Source organism: Oryctolagus cuniculus, chromosome 10, assembly GCF_964237555.1.
Source record: "Oryctolagus cuniculus chromosome 10, mOryCun1.1, whole genome shotgun sequence".
Lineage (NCBI taxonomy): Eukaryota > Metazoa > Chordata > Mammalia > Lagomorpha > Leporidae > Oryctolagus > Oryctolagus cuniculus.
This window is the reverse complement of record NC_091441.1, coordinates 65,534,628-65,554,449: the sequence shown is the minus strand read 5'-3', so window position 1 is coordinate 65,554,449 and position 19,822 is coordinate 65,534,628. Positions and strand designations below refer to the sequence as shown.

Sequence of the window (19,822 nt, the reverse complement as noted above, 5' to 3'; positions counted from 1 at the left end):
GAAAGGCAGTGGATGATGGCTCAGGCCCCTGCAACCACATGGGAGACCCAGGTTGAGTTCCAGGTTGCTGGCTGTTGCAGGTATTTGGGGATTGAACCAGCAGACGGAAGATCTCCCTATCTCTGTCACTCTGCCTTTCAAATAAACAAATAAATCAAACCATTTAAAAAATTACCAGTAATGGCAGAAACTCCTAAGTTATTACAGAACAGGGGGCTTTGACCACTAGCTCCCTTCAGGTCCAGCTACCAGAGTCTCCATTCATTTCATGAAGAATTGCTCCTGTCCAGTCATTTGCACCAGTGACTTGGAAAAGGCCCCGTTGTTTCTGCCTAGGAAAATTCCCAAGGGATGAATGCACAGAGAGCCGGTGAAGGAAAGGCCTGGTAGGGTCTGCTGCTAATAACTTGCTTAATTCAGGCTGCAGTGAGAAGGAAATGGCATTTCATTTTGGATCAAGGTCAGCCTTAACCTAAGGACAGAAGTTTGGAAGCTGCACATCTGTCTCTGGTGAGGTTAAATTCCAAACGAAGTCACGGTCAGAGCACTAAATTCATGCCTTTGTATCCATCCTCTGCCAGCCTATGACCCATGCCACACCCCCTCAGGCCTCCCTTGCCTGCAAGTCTGCTTTTAGCTCACTTGCTCCCTGCCTCCTGTGGGTGTCAGGGAGGGACTCAGTTCTTAGCTCGCTCTAGAAAAGGCTGCACGCTGGACACACTGGTTGACCTTGCAGCCCATCCACTGAAGCCTGGTACTCCACCGGGGGCCCTGGGGGCAGTGCTGGGCGCGGGCGAGTATTAAACATCCCGTAGATGCTGACGCATGGCTGCCTCCTCGTCTTCCTCTCAGTGCACAGAGAGTACTTCCAAGAGTTCATGGATAAAAGTGAATTAAAAAATAGGGTGATTTTAGTGGGGGGGAGTTTGAAATCCTTGCTTCTTGTTCATAATATGCATGTTCCGTGAACTTTCTGAAGATCCCCTCAAGTATGCAACTGACTGATGGGTTGTGAAGGCCTCATCCCCTGTAGGCACCTCCCCTATCAACTGGTATCTCTGTCCCCTCTGAAGATTCCAGAACACCTCCACAAAACAGCATTACCTTCCTGTTGGAACACCTCAATCAGCTACTGTGACAAAGTTTGTCAAAGTAAAACCCAAGGAAGTCAGGGATCTTGTCCGAGGACACTTCATTGGCACAGTTAACGTGGCTCAGGTCACCTAAGCTTGGTTGGTAACAGCACTGAGACAGAGCTTCCCGTGGGCTTCTCACGGCTGCACGGGCTTGGCGCCACAGACACCAACATGGTAACTACGGACAGTGAGAGTGTGCACCTGGCCGGAGGCATCCTTCTGCCAAATTCCCAGCCAGCACCAGGCTCCCTGGACATAAAACAGCTTGTCAAGCACAGGACAGGTGTCTGGGGACAGCAGCTGCCCCTGGAGAGTAGGCTGTGCTGAGTGGGACTTGACCATGTCCCAGGAGCTGACCGTCACCAGGATTACCTGACACTGCTATAATGACTTTTCTGTTCACAGATGGAGACCGTAGCTACTTCCTCAATCAGCTCAAATCACAACTCTCTTTAGCTGCTTTGTTTTATTTTAAACTTGAACCCCACCCCTGCAGTGTCACAGATGGGGCAGCTTTTGAACCTTGCCTGCCTGGACCATCTCTTCCTCCCTCTCCCCTGCCCTAGGCCATCCTCCCGACCTTGGCTTGGTCTTCCTGCTTCCTTCACACCCTTCCTCTGCTCCCAGGGAAAGGACAAAAACCTAATCTAAAGGCCTCTTCCTTTAAGCTGTTCTCCTAGTCTTGAGTCACAGTGGTTGGCATTTAACAGCTCCACATAAAAAGATTTCACGAACTACTCTAATAATTGCACAAGGCCCTTTGTTTCTCAACTCCTTTAATGCTTTTCTCAGCTATGGCCACCGTAATTAAATGCAATATTCTGGATGTCAAACTAAAATTCAAAGCTTTGATACATATTAGGCGATTAAGCTATTTATAAAATCTATAATTTGAAAATCTGGCAGTTTCGTGTGCTATGATTATTTCTCCTCTGTGAAGACAAAGTGCTTAGCCACATGGATGGCTCTGCCAGGAAGAGAAATGAATAAGGATGTGCACTTATGAGTTTCAGCTATTTCCACATTTCAGAGGAGGCGAGACCAAGTCTCCGAGTGACAACACAAAGAAAGAGGCACAGTGAAGAAAGGGGGCGGAGCAAAGTGGGACAGGTGAAATGAGTGCCCCATGCTTCTGCGACCCAGGCTCTTTCTTTGTGAGCCAATGTCACAGCAGAGCTGGGAGCTGCACAGATACCCCCCCCCCCCCAGCCACCGAGCTAAACCAAGGACGCCCCACAGATGGCACGGGGATGGGGTGGGGGGCAGGGTCCTACCAGGAGATCCACCATGTTGGGTTTGTTGTTCCTCAGCGTCTTCACCGCGTGGAAGACATCCACGCTTCTCTGGTGCCGGAGCATCTCGCAGACGATGCTGATGGCACAAAACGTGCCACTGCGGCCGCCGCCGTTCCTGTCACAAATGACATCAGATGGTTGGCTCACCTGTGGTCTGTGGGACCACGTGCTCTAAGCCCCCGTGGAGCAGTCATGATGCAGGCCGTGGTGGCCAGGTGAACTCGTTGCCTGGGTCAGCTCCTCTCTGCAAGGGTGGGGAACATCCAAGGCCTGTGCAATCCTTTGGTCTGGTCCTCCCAAGAAAACCACAGGTGCAACTCAAAATTCAAGACATCTATACAGCAGAATCATTTTAAACTTGGTAATTGTGTATCTTCTGCAAATGATGGTTTACATATCCAAATGGCCTTTGGCAGAAGAATGGGTTCCCACCCAAAGCAAAGAGAACAGATTAGCCAAGAGTTTGGTCCTTGGTCCACCTGTCAGAAAGCCCTTTCTCTGCTTCGTGTTAGCCCTAGAGTTCATTACCTGATAAAGCATCTTGTAAGAACCCACAGCAGAAAGCTTTGGGCCAATGAGTACCAGTTCATCAAATGCCCGCCAGGAAAACTGGTGACTAGAGGGTTCAAAGACATACCAGGCCTTAGAAAAGAATCCACCTGTATTTCATTATCTCTAAAACAAAGGCTCTTGTTAAAGAAAATTTTTGATTGTGAATTAATTTTAGCTGTATAGGAGTATTGCCAAACTAGCCTAGCGAGTTCCCTTGTATGTCTAACTTCCCGGATGTGAATGTCTTATTTAACCCTAGCTGGTACAACACTGCTGAGCTGTAGACCTCGTCCAGATTCCATCAGTTGTCTTTTTCCAGGTCTAGGAGCCAACTCAGGAGCCCACCTTGAATTGAGCTGTGGTGTCCCCGTGGCCTCCTCCACCTGGGGCCGTGCCCCAGCCTTTCCTTGTCCTACTCGACTTTGACACACCTGAAGAATGTGATCAGGTATTCTGTAGACTGTAAAATGCAGAACGTAGAACGCGGCACAGAGTAGCCGTGGTCCCCAGCTACCACTTGCGAGTCACTACAAGGTGGAGAATGCCGACTGCCTCTTCATCTAGGGGATGTCTGTGACCTCTTACACTTGGAAGTGAGGTTGTACGTTCCTACAAGAAAATCTCAGCATCCTTGAAGGGGCTCACGATGTTGAGCTGTCTATGCTGATGTTAATCCCGCTCACTTACTAAGATGGGGTCTGGCTGGATTTTTTTTTTCTCCGCAAAGTTATCACCTTTCTCTTTGTGGTTAATGCATCTGTTGGAGGAAGAAACTTCAGGACTTTGCAAATGTGTTGTCCTTGTTTTGTGTTCACTGATCTTTGCATCCATCGGTGGATCCTCTGTGCAATAATGAGGACTATCATGTTTGCTTAAGGGCGGTTGTCTATGTCCCCCTGTCCTCAACATTCTACCATAAGACAGCTGCCTCTTCTGCCCCATTGAAAAATGCTTTTTTATGGTTCTATTATTTATGATGGACTTACACTGCTAATTCATTGCATGAGCTAAAATTCAACCGTATCAGGATTTATCTTGTTGCTCATATTGCTCCAGCTTTGGCCAACAGCAGTCCCACAAGGCTAGACCTTGTTCTTAGGACAAGCCTACCTCCGTTCTGAGCATCTGTCTACTTCCTGCAACCACACGATGTATCAGGCTCATCCTGTTATCCCTGAATCAGCTCTAGCATCAATGCCTGCTCCAAGGAGCAAAAGGAAGTTTTATTTGTTTAGAAAGATGAACAGAGTACCACTGTCATACTTAAAATAAGCAGATGTTACTGGCTTAATACAATCAAGCTTCTGGTCAGATTCCCGATAGTTTCTTGTTGCTTTTTAGAAATGCTCACCTTAGCAAAGTCCACACATTGCATTTAAGACATGTATTCTAATCCATAGGTTCCTCTTTGCTATTTTTTTCCTGGAGTTTATTTGTGTAGGAAATGGGCTCACTGTTGGAGCCCCACATTCCGGGTTTTTCTCCCTCATTGCACTGTTGTGATATCATCTATCATGTTGTTCTCTACTCACGTGCATCCTGGGAACTGGTGGTTGGCCCCGTGCCTTGGTCAGGATTCAGGATTTATTTATTGAAATATGGAGACCTTATAGGGGTATTCCTAAAGAGGCAGCACAAGGCATCTGGCTGTCACTTGTTTGTGATGGGTTTCAATGGCAGTCCGATCAATAAAGTTCCACACCAGTTTTTAAATAAACAAACTACAGCAAAGTCCTTGGATGGTAAGCAGGTAGCTCAGTGAACTTTGACTGTTGCATATACCACACACCAATCACTATCCAGGTCCAGATACAGACCGGGGTTAGCACCCTGGGGCTTCCCACTTGCTTCCTCTTCATCGATACCATCAGAACCACCAGAGAGAACCTCTGCTCACACTTCTACCACCAGGAGTTTCTTTTGTTTTTGAACTTTGTACAGATGGAATCATATGGTATATACTCTCCCCAGTCTATGTGAGAATCACCCTCGTTGTATGTTTATTCTTTGATAGGAAGAAGTCCACTGAGCTACTGTGTTATTCATTTATCCAACAGCTGCTGAAGTTCTGGGCCGTTTCCAGTTTTCAGATTTGAGTATTATGAGTAAAGCTGCCATACGCGTGTCTTGTGTTCTGTGAGTCAGCTGTGTAGTGTATTCCTAGGAAAGAGTCATACAGCTTGGAGACTATGCACGAGTCCGCCCAGCAGGCGCTGGCATACCGTTGGCACAGTTTGGCTGGATAATAATTGCTTCCTAACAACAGTGCAGGAGATTTCCAGTTAATCCCAAGTTCACCGATACTGGTGCTACCATTTGTGCGGCTTTACAAATTTCAGCCATTCTGATGGGTTTGTGGTAGTATCTGATCCTGGCTTCAATATGTATTTTACTAAAAACAAATGTTAAGTGCCTTTTCTACATTTATTGGCTATTTGGATATCCTTCCATTCTTTTTTTTTTTAATGAAGTTCCTGTCAATTATGCCCACTGGAAAAACTGTTAGCTGTCTTTCCTGTTGACTGTCAGTAGTTGTCACACAATTTGGTGCTGAGTCTTTTGAAATGTATCACAACGTGTCTTCCCGTAGTCTTAATTTTTCTCCCTCTTATCATTGTCTCTGAGTGAGCAGAAGGGCTTCATTTGAATAAGAATCAGTCGGTCAATCTTTCTGCTGATGGCCAGTGTTCTGTGTCCTGCTTCCCCAAGTCTCTGATTGCCTTGTGGCCAGGAAGGCTTTCAACTGTGTTTTCTTCCAGAAGCTTTAGAGTTTCACTTTTAGTCTGTGACTCACCTGGAACTACGTGCTATGAAAAAGCTATGCTTTGACTTAAAATTTCTTCCAACAATAAGCTATCTTTTAGTTCCATTTCTGTGAACTTTTTGGAGTAGCCTGTGCACCTCTTTCTCCCTATCAGCTTCGGTAGTTCTTGATGATCACTGTCTACATACGTTATTTTCATCAAACGTTTCCAAACGGTGATGCATCAATTCTATTCATTCATTCTGGTTTGAATAGCTAAGACATATCTATATTTAAAAACAACCCAAAACTCGTTTATTTGCACACCTTGAGTATCTGGGGCTCAGGGAACCTTTCCATTCCTGCAGGTCTGTTCCGGGCAGGAAGCCTGCCCACAGCCATTAGGTGGCGCTATACTATGCCGAATGCAAGGCCCTTCCTTCAGCGAAGAGGAGTTAATGTGGTTTCAAAGCTGGCCAGTACTGGAGAGTCCTTGTTTACACTAACTTCACTTCTTTCAACTGACACACACACACACACACACACACACAATCTGAGATTTACAAATCTCAACAGAAATAAACATTCTCACCAGGCCCGGGTATCACGCCCACAATGAGGCCAGGAGAGAACAGCCAGGGGGGCTTTGAAGGGGCAGGGAAGTGGCAGAGGGCAGAAAGAACAGATGCCCACCTGGCCTGGTTGAGCCGAACAGCGGCCACTGTGGGACACCACCCAGACCAGCAATGGCAGTGTTCAGGGCCATAGCTGTCTTTGGAAGAGTGTAGGCATGAGGGGCAGTGACCTGGGCGGCGGGGGGGGGGGGGGGGGGGGTCTTTGTTATCTTCTCTGCAGGCCTATCCTGGTGCCCCAGCTCCCTCCACCGCTGATTCAGTCCTGTGGACTAAAGCCTTGGCCCTTGTGAGACAGCCTCTAATCTCAGCAACTAAGACATGTCTCAGCTCCAGATGCTGGGGTCTCCAGACACAGGCAGAAGTAGCTGCAAACGCTTTTTAGCATTAAAAAAAAAAAAAAAGACAAAAAACCCTCCTAAACCCTACAGGTTGAACACCCGTGAAGTAGAACACAAATTTTTTCCCTGCTGAGATTGTATCCAGTCAGGATGGGGAACCTGCTACTTATTCTGATCAGAGGTTATATGAGGGCATTTCAAAAAGCTCATGGAAAATGGAATTAAAAAGGAAGTATATTTTGGTGTAAACTATCTTTGAAATCCATGAGTAACCTTTTTTTTAAAAAAAGATTTATTTATTTGAAAGAGTTACAGAGAGAGGTAGAGACAGAGAGAGAGAGAGGTCTTCCATCCATTGGTTCACTTCCCAAATGGCTGCAATGGCCAGAGCTGAGCTATCTGAAGCCAGGAGCCAAGAGCTTCTGGGTCTCCCACGTGGGTACAGGGACCCAAGGACTTGGCACATCTTCTACTGCTTTCCCAGGCCATAGCAGGGAGCTGGATTGAAAGTGGAGCAGCTGGGGCTTGAACTGGAGCCCACATGGGATGCCGGCACTTCAGACCAGGGCTTTAACCCACTGTGCCACAGCACTGGCCCTTTTTCATAATATGCATTTTCCATGAAGGTTTTGAAGACCCCTTGTATCATGACTTAGAGAAATTAAAATGGGACGTGAATTATTAACTAAAAGCTTTTTGGAATTTTTACACAGAGATTAAAACATTAAAAATTATTATTTTTTATTTGAGAGGCAGGGGAGAGGGAGTGAGACCTCCCATCTGCTGGTTACCTTCCCCAGTGCTTGTGGGCGGTAGAAGCCAGGAGCCTGAACACCTTGCATTCAATGTGGGTGACAGGGGTCCAAATACTTGAGCTGTCACCTCTGCCTCCCAGTGGGCATTTTAGCAGGAAGCTGGAATTGAGGATTGAAGCTGTGTATTCAATCCAGGTTTTCCAATGTGGGATACTCAACTAGGGCAAATGCAGCCCCCTCCCCAGAGAGGCCAGAATGTACTGAGCCCAGGAGAAGGAAGCGGGAGATCAGTAAATAGACTTTCAGAGAACAGAGGACTGGGACTTCTGACTCCCAAGCGCGAGAGGAGTTGCCCAAGACCTTTCACACGTTTCCTGCACCAGGAGACACCCTCACCATCCGATCCAGTGAGAGGCAGAGGCTGAGCTCTGGGAGAGGCTCAGAGGGCGCCAGGTGGGAGCAGCACTACAGGAGCTCCAAGAGTTGAGGGTACCCATGGCCTCAGCCAGACCCGTCATTGCACTAGGGACAGTCTGCTCAGAGTAGAACTTCGGTTTGCTTTTTTTTTTTTTTTTTTTTTTTTTTTGACAGGCAGAGTGGATAGTGAGAGAGAGAGACAGAGAGAAAGGTCTTCCTTTTTGCCATTGGTTCACCCTCCAATGGCCACCACGGCTGGTGCGCTGTGGCCGGCGCACCGCGCTGATCCGATGGCAGGAGCCAGGTGCTTCTCCTGGTCTCCCATGGGGTGCAGGGCCCAAGCACTTGGGCCATCCTCCACTGCACTCCCTGGCCACAGCAGAGAGCTGGCCTGGAAGAGGGGCAACCAGGACAGAATCCGGTAGCCCGACCGGGACTAGAACCCGGTGTGCCGGCGCCGCAAGGTGGAGGATTAGCCTATTGAGCCGTGGCGCCGGCCAGTTTGCTTTCAATTTGGGGGAGATCCTATTGTGTGCTTCTACTGGCACTGAGCAGTGACATTCATTTTATAATTTAAGTTTCCACAAATTCTCTAAACATCTTCCTTAACTGCCATGACTTTTTAATTGCCTGTTCCATTAAGCCAATCCCAGCTGGTTGATTAGCTACATATCACTGCCAACGAGAAAACACAGGTGAGAGTGCTTTGGAAAATCTGATACCCTCTATGCAGCAGCTCTTAATCTGGGCTGCCCAAGGAAGTAATCGAGGAGTTTTAAAGAGAAAGGTGAGTTTTAAAGAGAAAGCATTTAATAGGTTTGGGTTTGGCCTGTGGGTGGGCTGATCTATCTATCTATCTATCTATGTATCTATCTATCTATCTCCCTCCCTCCCTCCCTCCCTCCCTACCTACCTATTTTTAAGCTCCCCATGAATTTCAATGTGCTGCCGAGGTTCTCATATCCTAGCACCTGTTAAAACTGCCCGCCTGGAAGCCACACTTTGCTGGCTGTAACCAAATCCCCTCCACATTTCTTGGAAAAAAGCTCTCCTAAAAACCACACACACAAACACACACACACACACTCACACTCACAAAGGGGAAGCTTCTTTGAAACCTCTGATGTGATTTCCAATAGAATTACTGAATAATGTGATGGCCAGCTGGCCTTGGCTGGGTGGGAGGGAGTCTGCATTTGTAGCCTTTGCCAATTTCCACAGGTAGTACTTCCACTATAGATGACTTTGAGTTACCAGCAGTTTAACGACCAGCTCAGAAAATTCCTGAAAGTTAACAGTGGGCTCTCTAGAGCCAGGTGAGCTCACTGAACCTACTCAATTGGTTTTTCTTCTTCTTTTGGGCAGGGAGCAGTCCCAAATGTAGGACCAATGCTTATTTTTCTAACAGTGACACATCCCCTGCTGTGGGCTGATTATGTCCCCTACAAGCTGATGGACTGTTAACTGAATCCTCAAACTCTCATGTCAGTGGGCCTTTGGGAAGTGATTAGGGGTTAGATGGGGTCCCCACGATGGCACTGGAGGAGGTGAGACCTAAGCCAGCAGCTGGGTCTGTGTCGCCACACGCGTGTGCACCACGTTGAGATGCAGCACGAGGCCCTCACCAGATGCTGGCGCCATGCTCTTGAACTTCCTAGTCTCCAGAACCAGGTGTCAAATCAACTGCTGTTCTTTACAAATTCTGGGCTTTCAGGCATTTTGTTACAGCAACAGAAAACGAAGCAAGGCACTACCCAGGTGCCAAAAGCACCTAACTTTGTTTCCTACAAAAACCAATTGAACCTCCATGAGGTTCTGATCATCCCCTTTCCCCGAGACTTGCTTATATCTTTTCCTCTTTTCCAAGAACAGGGAGACACCAGACAGGGAGCTGGGAGGTGAGAGCCACCGGTGGGGCCCCGGCTGCTCCTCCGAGGGGCACTTACAGGCAGTGCACGACTGTGCGGCCTTCACCACCGTTGTACTCCTCCTGCCACTTGTCCACTTGGCGAATGAGCTTCAGGAAGGAGCGCTTGGACACCGGTGTGTCCCTGTACATCGGCCAGCCCAGGAACTGGAACTGCTGCACCATCCGATATCCGTCTTGGGGCTGCAGAGAAGCAGGCAACAATGTGGGGGAGTGGAGGGGAAACAGGCAGTGCTTAGTTCGGGGCCTTGCAGGGGGCTGGTCCCACTTAGGTCATCTTCTTGTCAAAGCCAGACTTTGCTCAAGGACAGTCCTAGCCACGAGTAACACAGGCGGCAACTCCAGCCCGGAAGGGCCAAAGGATTTGTAATCCTGAGCTGGGGTGGAACACCTGGTGTTGGAAAGGACAAGCCAGACAGGAGCCATGCTGAGTGCCTACTGGCTGGCAGAAGCCCAGTGAGAAATCACACACAACACAGCGCTACCCTCATTGGGTGTCTAAGTGGGAAACTGGCTTCACTTTCACTACAGGTGAATTGCTAAGGGAAAGGATGCTAATTTGGAGATGTCTGTGGGCCAGTGTGGTGGAGGTGACACTGTGCTTCCCTGTGCGTGCCATATGGCTTGGAGTATTGATGTGAGTCTTGGTAGGGTACCGGTAGCTGACTAATCTTTAGTCTAGACTACACTGAACTGCAGGATTCAAAAAAGTGGTGCTTAGCTCACGTTAGGAAAGCGACGACGGCTCTGGCTCGGCCGCGGCCAAGTCACCTGGACTCAGTCGTCACAGGCGCTCACCCTCCCCACCAAGCTGGCCATGCAGCCTCTCCTCTGCCTCAGTCTCCCTTTCTCCCAGCCCTCAGGCTCAGTCCCTGGGTTCCTTTTTCTTTTCTGTCTCACACTGGATGACTTCCATTCAGTCGCGTGGTCTGGAATATCCCCAGCATTCCAGGAAGTCACACATGTCTCTCTCTCTCTAGCCCGGACCTCACCTGCACCTGGTCCTCCCACAGTCAGGGCCTACCCGATATCCTCACATAGCCGTCCAACAGTCATCACAAACCAGCATGTCCACAACTGAACTTCTGATCCTCCCTCCAATCAGGGCCCCCGCCCCCAAGCCGTCCTCTGACAACCACAGCCTTTCATGACGCAGTCAGTGTCCATTCCGCTGTTTTGGTTCTCAGGAGAAAAGTCTACTTCATTCTCTGCAAGACCGAGATGGAATATTCCAGCGCCATCCCCTCTTCCTCCCCTCACCCCGAGCAGTGACTGACCTAGAGTGGGCTCTCTAAAATCCCATGAGTGACAAAAGAAGGAAAGCACAGTAACCGCGACGCGGGCCCCGCCTCTTACTCTGGCTGCATTATAAATACGGAATATCCTGCTGATGATGTCCTCTTCGAGATCAGCAGACACAAACTCCACTTGGATGGGGCCATGCCTGTGCACTCCGTTTTCTGGCCAGTACTGCGGACACAGCTGAATGCAAGACACAGTGACACAAAGTTCACGGTCAGAAGAAACTTAGTTCTAACAGCCGAGGCCACGGTCAGTATCCACACTCAGGAACTCCTAGACTTCACAGATTGTCTCCCATTGTTCTCCCTCCTCCCTTCTGCCAGCCAAGTGGACTTTACAACTTTCTCTGGCTGTACTCAGCTGCACCTGTCCTTCTCCTGGGACTTTTTTCTTCATTTTCTCGGAAAGCATCATTTAGCCACAAACCATGCAGCTTTCCAAGAAGGTCATCATGATGCCACTCAACACGTCCCTTTGAAACCTGTCTTTTGTGTGGTGAAAGGAACCCTTAGCAGGTCTTGGTGGGAGAGTGGGGGAGGATTTGCTGTCAGGACGTGCGTGAATAAGATACGCCAACTGCACACAGAGCTGTGGACATGGGTCCTCCCCTGGCTGGGCCTGCATGGTAATTTACAGTCACCTTTGGGAATCAGGCTGCTTGGTGACAAGACTGAAGACCGCTGACAGTGTCGGGGTTACCTTTTCATGCTGGTCCAAACCCTGACAGCTGAGACCTAGGCAACCCAGTGTAACAGAGTAACTGGTTTGCTGTTTGACCTGGAAGTGGTTTTAATTAAAAACCCACTTTCCTAGAGTCTCATAGTGAATGTAGTGGTGACAACCAGGAAACTAGCACTTTTGCCCAAATGTTAATGTGTAGGCATTGCATTTGCCACCAGCCCTAAAAACTTGGAGACAACTGGGTTGGGGGAACTCGTAAGATTTTTTTTTTTTTTTCCAAAAAAACCTTTCTTAAATCTCTGAAACCTTAATAGGCATTTCAAGTTTGAAATTGAATTTCCTCTGGGACTTGGCTGAGTGACATTTTTTGGAGCAGTGTTTAACTTTTGTCTTTTTGAGTTACCTGACAGACTGATGGCATATGGGGAAGCAAGAGGGGAACAATTCATTATTTTACAACCTGTTTCTCTTGGGCCAAGAGCAGATGAAAAACGTAGCACTTCATTCTGAGCAAAATGAGGTACCAGAAAAGGAGAACCCGTGGTTGAATTTCTTTTTGTTTGATGGCTTTTATTTTCCAAAGGATCTAAAATCTCATTGTCAAAGGTTGCAAAGGTTGATTTCTATCCAAGATTGCAAGGTAAGTTTTCAGCGAACAGTGAGTCAACTGAAACAGCCATGTCTCTCTCCATTATAAAGAAGTTAAAGGTTTGAACTTGATGATGAAGGATGAAAATGGGATGGCTAAGGGACATTTTATGTCAGCTACATTTATAGCATTTTGGAAATTACATTAATTTTATTATTTATTTATTTATTTTCACAGGCAGAGTTAGACAGTGAGAGAGACACAGAGAAAGGTCTTCCTTTTTCCGTTGGTTCACCCCCCCAAGTGGCCTCTAACCAGGTGATCCGAAGCCAGGAGCCAGGTGCTTCCTCCTGGTCTCCCATGTGGGTGCAGGGCCCAAGCACCTGGGCTATCCTCCACTGCCTTCCCGGGCCACAGCAGAGAGCTGGACTGGAAGAGGAGCAACTGGGACAGAATCTGGCGCCCCAACCGGGACTAGAACCCGGGCTGCCAGCGCCACAGCGGAGGATTAGCCTAGTGAGCTGCAGTGCCAGCCTACATTAATTTATGTTAAAACAATGCCTCCATAAAAGTTTTCCTTTCTCAACAGCACTTCCTGGTGACAAGTTATTAAGTGGCCCTGGCAAACAGTGGCAAGCTCATGTTTATTTTCTTTTTGATACCTTTGGGTACTCACTGTTAACATTAAAAAGGCACAAGGATGGGAAGCCAAGAAGATGGTACTAGAAGTCATAACGTGTACCTTGGAACTGCTGTGCCCATTTTTCTACTGGCTGAGCTAGCTTTGTTTTCTGTTTGCTCTCTCAATTCAAGCGCCTGATCAAGAACTTGTCACTTACAACAAAGAAATATGAATAGCCTGGGCTGGCGCCTGGCTCTTGGCACACCACATGCTACACTTTGCCCAAGGAAACGGTGTAGAAAATGGCTTAAATGGTGCATAACACGTCCATGAACCAGACCTATAAATACTTAAAATAGTTGAGTGCTAGTCTTGTACAGCTGCAAAACCTTTAAGTTCAAATGCTCAGTTTAGTGCTCGCTAAAAGACTGACTCCCAAGAGCCTCCCTTCTCTCACTCTGAACATAGGCAGTGTCTGCTGAATAGAATTGGAGTCTTTTTGTCTCTCCAGCCGCCAGTCAGCTAAGGCTTGGTGGCAGTCCAGATAGTTTGGATTTAGAATGTAGCTTTAGAATTCAGTGTTCTTGTTCTAAAAGAACATGCTAGAATCACTAAGATGAACAAAAATAGTGTATTACTGCATTGCAGTATTCACATTAGGAAGAAGGAAGAATGGTTCTAAATGAGGAACAAGTTTCTTGTCCTGTAACCCTCGGTGACCGAAGAATCTTGAATGAGTGGGATTCGACCCATGGCGCTGTAAGAAACTCAGGATCCTGGGTTCTATTCTGGGTAGTGTCTCGGAAGTGGCCTGAGACGCAGGGCCTGCTGTCTTCATAAACGGCTGCAGCACAGGATAAGTGGGGAGGAACTGCAAAATATTTAAGCTTCTTACGCCAAAAGGACGAGATGAGAACCAAGATCACCCATTGTTATTTCTTTAAGTTTCCGATGTGAGCCTTAGCAATCTAACATAGTGCCTCAAACATAACGAACAACCCTTGCAGAACTGAATTCACACCTGGGTCATGGATGGGAGATAGGTGGCCACAAAATGGATTTTTGGAAGGAAATATCTGTCCAGCCTGGATGCTGAATTATTTCAGATCTTTGTTGTTGTTGTTTTCTTTAAGAATTTGTTTCCACTAGATAGGAAGTTAATTCCATTCTTGAGCAAGCTTATTCTTAACACCCATGAAGTTCAAGTTTTCCATAATGCCTTCTGTCGTGGGGTGAAGTCTGTGATGAGGATAACTTCAGTTTGGACACTGCTAGTGTTCACCTGACAATGCCCTTTAAGAAGGCACACCTCCCCCATTACTAGTATCAAGTCATCCCTGTCCCATTCCTTCTCTTTTTCTGTTTAAGAGGAACCACACAAAAGCCCCATTTGGCATCCGCAGCTTCTCTTATTTCCAAATCCCAGTTTTACAACATCTCCACCAAAGAGCTGTCAAAACTAACTGCTGTCCCTTAAACTTGCTTGCCTTCTCTACTGCCTCTATCATGATGGTCTCCACTTGCAGGCTCCAGGGGAGCAGGCCAGGATGCACAGACACCCCCGGGACAGGAACAAAGGTTACAGCAAATGCCAACATCCTTTCTCCACTGTCCTCTGGTTTGCCTGCTGCGCTTTTGGATCTGTGGTGTTCAGGTTCCTGGCCAGCTTTGACTTTGTCTATGACCTTGGACCCCTCCAGTGGGAATTTCCATCCACTGGGGACAGCCCTAGTTATACCCTGTCCTGTTCTGTCACTTCCACAATTTACTATTTCAGTTTGTCTTTTTGCTTATTGCTTATTGCTCTAGCCCCTCATTCCGCCCAATTTTTTAACACTTGTTTTTCAGCATCCCCAGTTCTCAATTCTCAACTGGAACTGGAGACCTTGCTTAGGGCCTGCATAGCTCAGTGTGTAAACAAAGCACACATGGCCTTGACCCTGGAACAGGCGCTCTGCCTGCAAGAATTCCCTGGTCTCACCTGGGCAGGATCCACATCATTTAGCATAACAACTGACGTGCAGTGATAATCCAGGGCCAGTCTCCAGAAGTCTTTGACTGTGTTTGGCAAAGGATGCTGGGTGACTATAAAAGCCGAAGGCTGTTTGTAGCTCTGCAAACACAAGCAAGAAAGATCCACATGTACCCATGAAAATATGAAGAGAGGAGGCTCAGTTATCTCTGCACGTGGAAACATGTGGCACAAAACACTGGACATAAATAACAATTGCTGAATTCTATCACCATTGGTCAACACCAACATAGACCAAATAGAAACTTATCTGCAGAATAACCATGGGAATCAGTTCTTACTTTGAGAACAAGAGAACTTTTATCTCTCTCTCTCTCTCTCTTTTTTTTTATTTGACAAATAGAGAGACAGAGAGACAGAGCGAAAGGTCTTCCTTCCATTGGTTCACCCCCCAAATGGCTGCTATGGCTGGAGCTACGCCGGTCCGAAGCCAGGAGCCAGGTGCTTCCTCCTGGTGTCCCATGCGGGTGCAGGGGCCCAAGCACCTGGGCCATCCTCCACTGCCCTCCCAGGCCACAGCAGAGAGCTGGCCTGGAAGAGGAGCAACTGGACTAGAACCCGGCACCCATATGGGATGCTGGCACTGCAGGTGGATGATTAGCCAAGTGAGCCACAGCGCTGGCCCTGAACTTAGTATCTCTTATGAAATTTTTGTATTTCTTGTAGAAGAGCAATATCAACTCTATACATAATTATTTTAAGTTACTTTATTTTAAAATTATGCATAATTAAGAGTTGCCTTTTTTCCTGAAACTTGTCTGTTTGTCATCTGTAAGTAGGACAGGGTTAATAATTCCTGCAAATGATACATACACACATTTTATAGCTCTAGAGGGCTTCACACAAGTAAGCACCTTTTTATCTGATTATACAAACAGAATTAAAACTTCCATATTAGGACTGAAGATATCCATTTATTTCTCATCAATTGAATAATGAGAAATAAAGAGACTGACAGGAAGTAATGAGTTTTGCTTTTTTCCCCATGTTCATTACTGTCTAAATTAAGAGGAAAGGGAATTTAAATAATATTGCAAACCACATTGTCCCATGTCCCCACCATGGTGTCACATCTCTTCAGGCAGCAAGGTGAAAACTTTGGTGTTCAGAGAGTAACTGAAACACATTTCATTGATCACTACTTCCCAACTGATGGTCAGAGAGACCAAGAATGTGCACCTTGACTCAAAAACATTTGGAATCTGAGATGCAAAAAGTTCATGGAAATGGAATTAAAAGATAACTTTGATGCAAGAAATTTTTGAAATCCATGCAATTTTTTTTCACAATATGCACTTTCCATTAAGTTTTTAAAAAGATGTATTTATTTATTTGAAAGGCAGAGATAGAGAAAGGGAGATCTTCCATCTGCTGGTTCACTCCCCAAATGGCTACTGTGGCCAGGGCTGGTCTAGGCTGAAGCCAGGAACCCAGAACTCCAACTGGTTCTCTCAAGATCTCCATCTGGGTCTGCCACAATGGTGGCAGGGGCCCAAGCACTTGGGTCATCTTCTGCATTTTCAGGTGCATTAGTAGGGAGCTGGATCAGAAGTGGAATGGTTGGGACTTGAACCTGTGCTTATATGGGATGCTGTCTGGCCTTACAGGCAGCAGCTTAACCTGCTGTGCCACAATGCAGGTCCCTCCATGAATTTTTGAAGACCCTGCTCATATGCATGGATTTCAAAATCTTCTGCATCAAAACAAACGCATCTTTTAATTCCACTTCTCAAGTACCCTTGTAGTTTGCATCTTACAGGGGGCACATGAGCAGAGATCCATGCCACTCCCACCTCCCTCTTCCCAGCGGCTCCGCCTGCGAGTGGCTTACATCCATGAGGGCGGCATTGATGTAGTTGCTGCTCTCCCCATCGATGGTGATGAGGAAGGGCAGGCATCGGTCGGGGGGCAGGATGTCCATGCACCGGTTCTTTTCATGGTTCCGCGGCAAAAGTGCGATGCTGCAGTCTTCCACACGCAGTGTTGGTGTCACCATGTTTAGGGTCTGTGGGACAAAAGAGGCACAAGACCCCCAGGCTCATCAGTGTGGTGACAAATGACAAGACTCCGACCTTTCTTAATGGCCAAATGGTGTGAGTACATGCAAAGAAACATTGCACTGTTATGCCACAACTCTGTAAAATTATTATGTGTGGATTAAAAGCACATTAAACTTAAAAACTTAAGAGCTGTTTACTTCTGGAATCTTCCAATTAATATTTTCAGACTGTCCCTGTACTAACCACCGATTTTCTGTCTCCCAGCACGGCAGACATCGACAACAAAGAATAGTCTGAACTTGATCAAGGCTTGCATGATGTTGAAAAATAGAAGAAACTAGTGAAGAAACAAAAAGCATTTCTGCTGACGGTTCGGTTCAGATGATGCAAAATCCTCAGATTTTGCAAGAGAGACTTCATGGTCTGGTAGAAATGCAACAGGATACACTGAAAGCTTGCTTTTGGTAGTTAAAAGGCAAAGAGCAGGCTCTCAAAAGCCTTCAGGTTAAATGCACAGATGGAAGCCAAATTCTACGAGGCAGTTCACGATCTTGAAAGGACGTATGCTGTTTTCTATCAGCCTCTACTTGATAAGTGATGTGAGACCAACCATGCGATTTATGAACCCGTGGGAGAAGAACAGGACTGGAAATGAGCTGAGGAGGATGACGTTTTGGAGGAGTTGACAGAAAAGGCTGAGATTGAAGACAAGAAAAAGGGTTGAAGGAAAAGAAGACCCCAGAGGCATTCCTGAATTTTGGTGGGCTGTCTTGGAGAACGCTGCCTTGCTCGGTGATGTGCTGCAGGAACACCACACACCCATCCTGGAGCCCTTGAAAGGCAGTCAAGTGGCATTCTGTGAGCTTTGTCTGCGGATTTCACTCTGAACCCGGTGATGAGCTCACAAATGAAGTGTTCACAAAGACACACAGGATGAGGTCAGAACGGGATGATTCTGACCCCCTTTTCTTTAGATTCACCAGCGGGGTAGGGACGCCAGGTAGATTGGAAAAGAGGGAAGAATGTCACTTTGAAAACCATCAAGCAGCAGTGGAAACACAAGGGACCTGAACAGCTTGTGCTGTGGCTAACAGTTTCCAGCGGCTTTTCTTCCATTTGCTTCGTGTCCTGGAAGCTCCTGACAGTGAAAATCTGGATGACGACGCTGACGCTGGCCTAGCTGTGGACACTGCACCTGGCCACTTTTTAGGCTGTGAACGTGTAATCCCAGGATCGGTGTTAGACTTCATGGAGAAGCTACTGAAGGTGGGGAGTGGGAGAGGAGGAGGACGAGGAAGAAGGAGGAGAGGAGGAAACTGACCTGGAAGATGACTCCGAAAAGGATCAAAACCCACAGAGTGAAAACAGCATGGAAGAGGATGGGTGACCTCCCCTTCCCTGAATGGGATGAATTTACATCATGTGACCAGCCAGTTTCAAGTTTTGGTTGTTATTTGTTTGCTGGTTGTTTTTGTAGCCTAGAGTAAAAGTGTCATACAACACACACATACACATGTATACACACACACACTTACACACTCATATACTCACACATACACATATACTCACACATACATACACATCTACACACATACACAGATATACACACATATATACATATACATACACACACATATATGTACACTTGCATACACATATACACACATACACACAGACATTTCAGGTTGTGGCTGACCATGGGTAACAAACTGCAGAAAGCATAAATTCAGAAAAGTGGGGACTACTGTTTTGGGTTACATAAAACACAATGATTAAAATTAAAAGAAGAGACAGAAAGACACATCAGGAGGAGAATGGCCCGACTGAACATTTGTCTTATGCTCAGCATGTATTTATTTTAAAATCATTTGTTTTCATTTTAACTGAAAGGCAGAAAGAGAGGGAAAGAGGGAAAAATCTTCCATCCATTGGTTCACTCAATTGGCTGCAACAGCTGAGAATGGGCCAGGCTGAAGCCAAGAGCCTGAAACTCCATCTGGTTCTCCCATGTGGTTGGCATGGAGCCAAGTACTTGAGTTATCATCCAAGGTACATCCCAAGGTGCACACTAGCAGGAAGCTGGACCTGGGAGTGGAGCTGGGACTTGAACCCGGACCCTCTGATTTGTGGTACAGGCATCCTAAGCAGTGTCTTAACCACTATGCTAAATTTAAAAGTTGCAGGCTTGGGGCTGGTGTTGTGGCATGGCAGGTGAAGCCACTGTCTGTGATGCCAGCATTCCATATGGGTGCCCATTCGTGTACTGGCTGCTCCACTTCTGATCCTGCTCCCTGCTAATGTACCTGGGAAAGCAGCAGCAGATGACCCAAGTGCTTGGGCCCCTTAATCCACATGGGAGACCTAGCTGAAGTTCTTGGCTTCAGCCTACCCCATCCCTGATGTTTTGGCCATTTGGTGAGTGAACCATTGACTGGAAGATTGATCTCTGTCTCTCTGCCTGTCTGTAATGCTGCCTTTCAAATAAATAAATCTTTTAAAAAAATAATAAAAAAGATGAAGACTTCCTGCAGTGGATTGCAATATGGTCCCCTCCCCCAGCATCCTGGAGTTAGATATGTAGATATCTCACATGTAGTAGATATGTAGATATATATATATATATATATATACATACATACATACATACATACACACACATTTATTTGAAAGGCAGAGTGACCAGGGGTGGGGTGGGGAGGGAAGATCTTCCATCCGCTGGTTTACTGCCTAGATGGATGCAATAGCCAGTTTGGGGCCAGGCTGAAGCCAGGAGCCCAGAACTCCATCCAGTTCTCCTA

The 19,822-nt window shown here is 46.9% G+C and overlaps 1 protein-coding gene and 1 pseudogene across 5 annotated transcripts in view; one reads left to right on the top strand and one right to left on the bottom strand.

Moving 5' to 3' along the window:
- Positions 1–19,822, bottom strand: part of PTPRM (protein tyrosine phosphatase receptor type M) — an 869,082-nt gene that overhangs the window by 11,890 nt on the left and 837,370 nt on the right. For all 5 annotated transcript variants that reach the window (XM_008261054.4, XM_008261055.4, XM_051852140.2 and 2 more), the window contains 5 exons: positions 16,856–17,029; positions 14,974–15,105; positions 11,155–11,280; positions 9,818–9,981; positions 2,411–2,546 (listed from right to left, as the gene is read on the bottom strand). In XM_008261054.4, the coding sequence (XP_008259276.1) occupies positions 2,411–2,546; positions 9,818–9,981; positions 11,155–11,280; positions 14,974–15,105; positions 16,856–17,029 (732 nt within the window). The remainder of the gene's footprint in view (positions 1–2,410; positions 2,547–9,817; positions 9,982–11,154; positions 11,281–14,973; positions 15,106–16,855; positions 17,030–19,822) is intronic.
- Positions 17,113–19,546, top strand: LOC103349296 (nucleosome assembly protein 1-like 1 pseudogene; annotated as a pseudogene).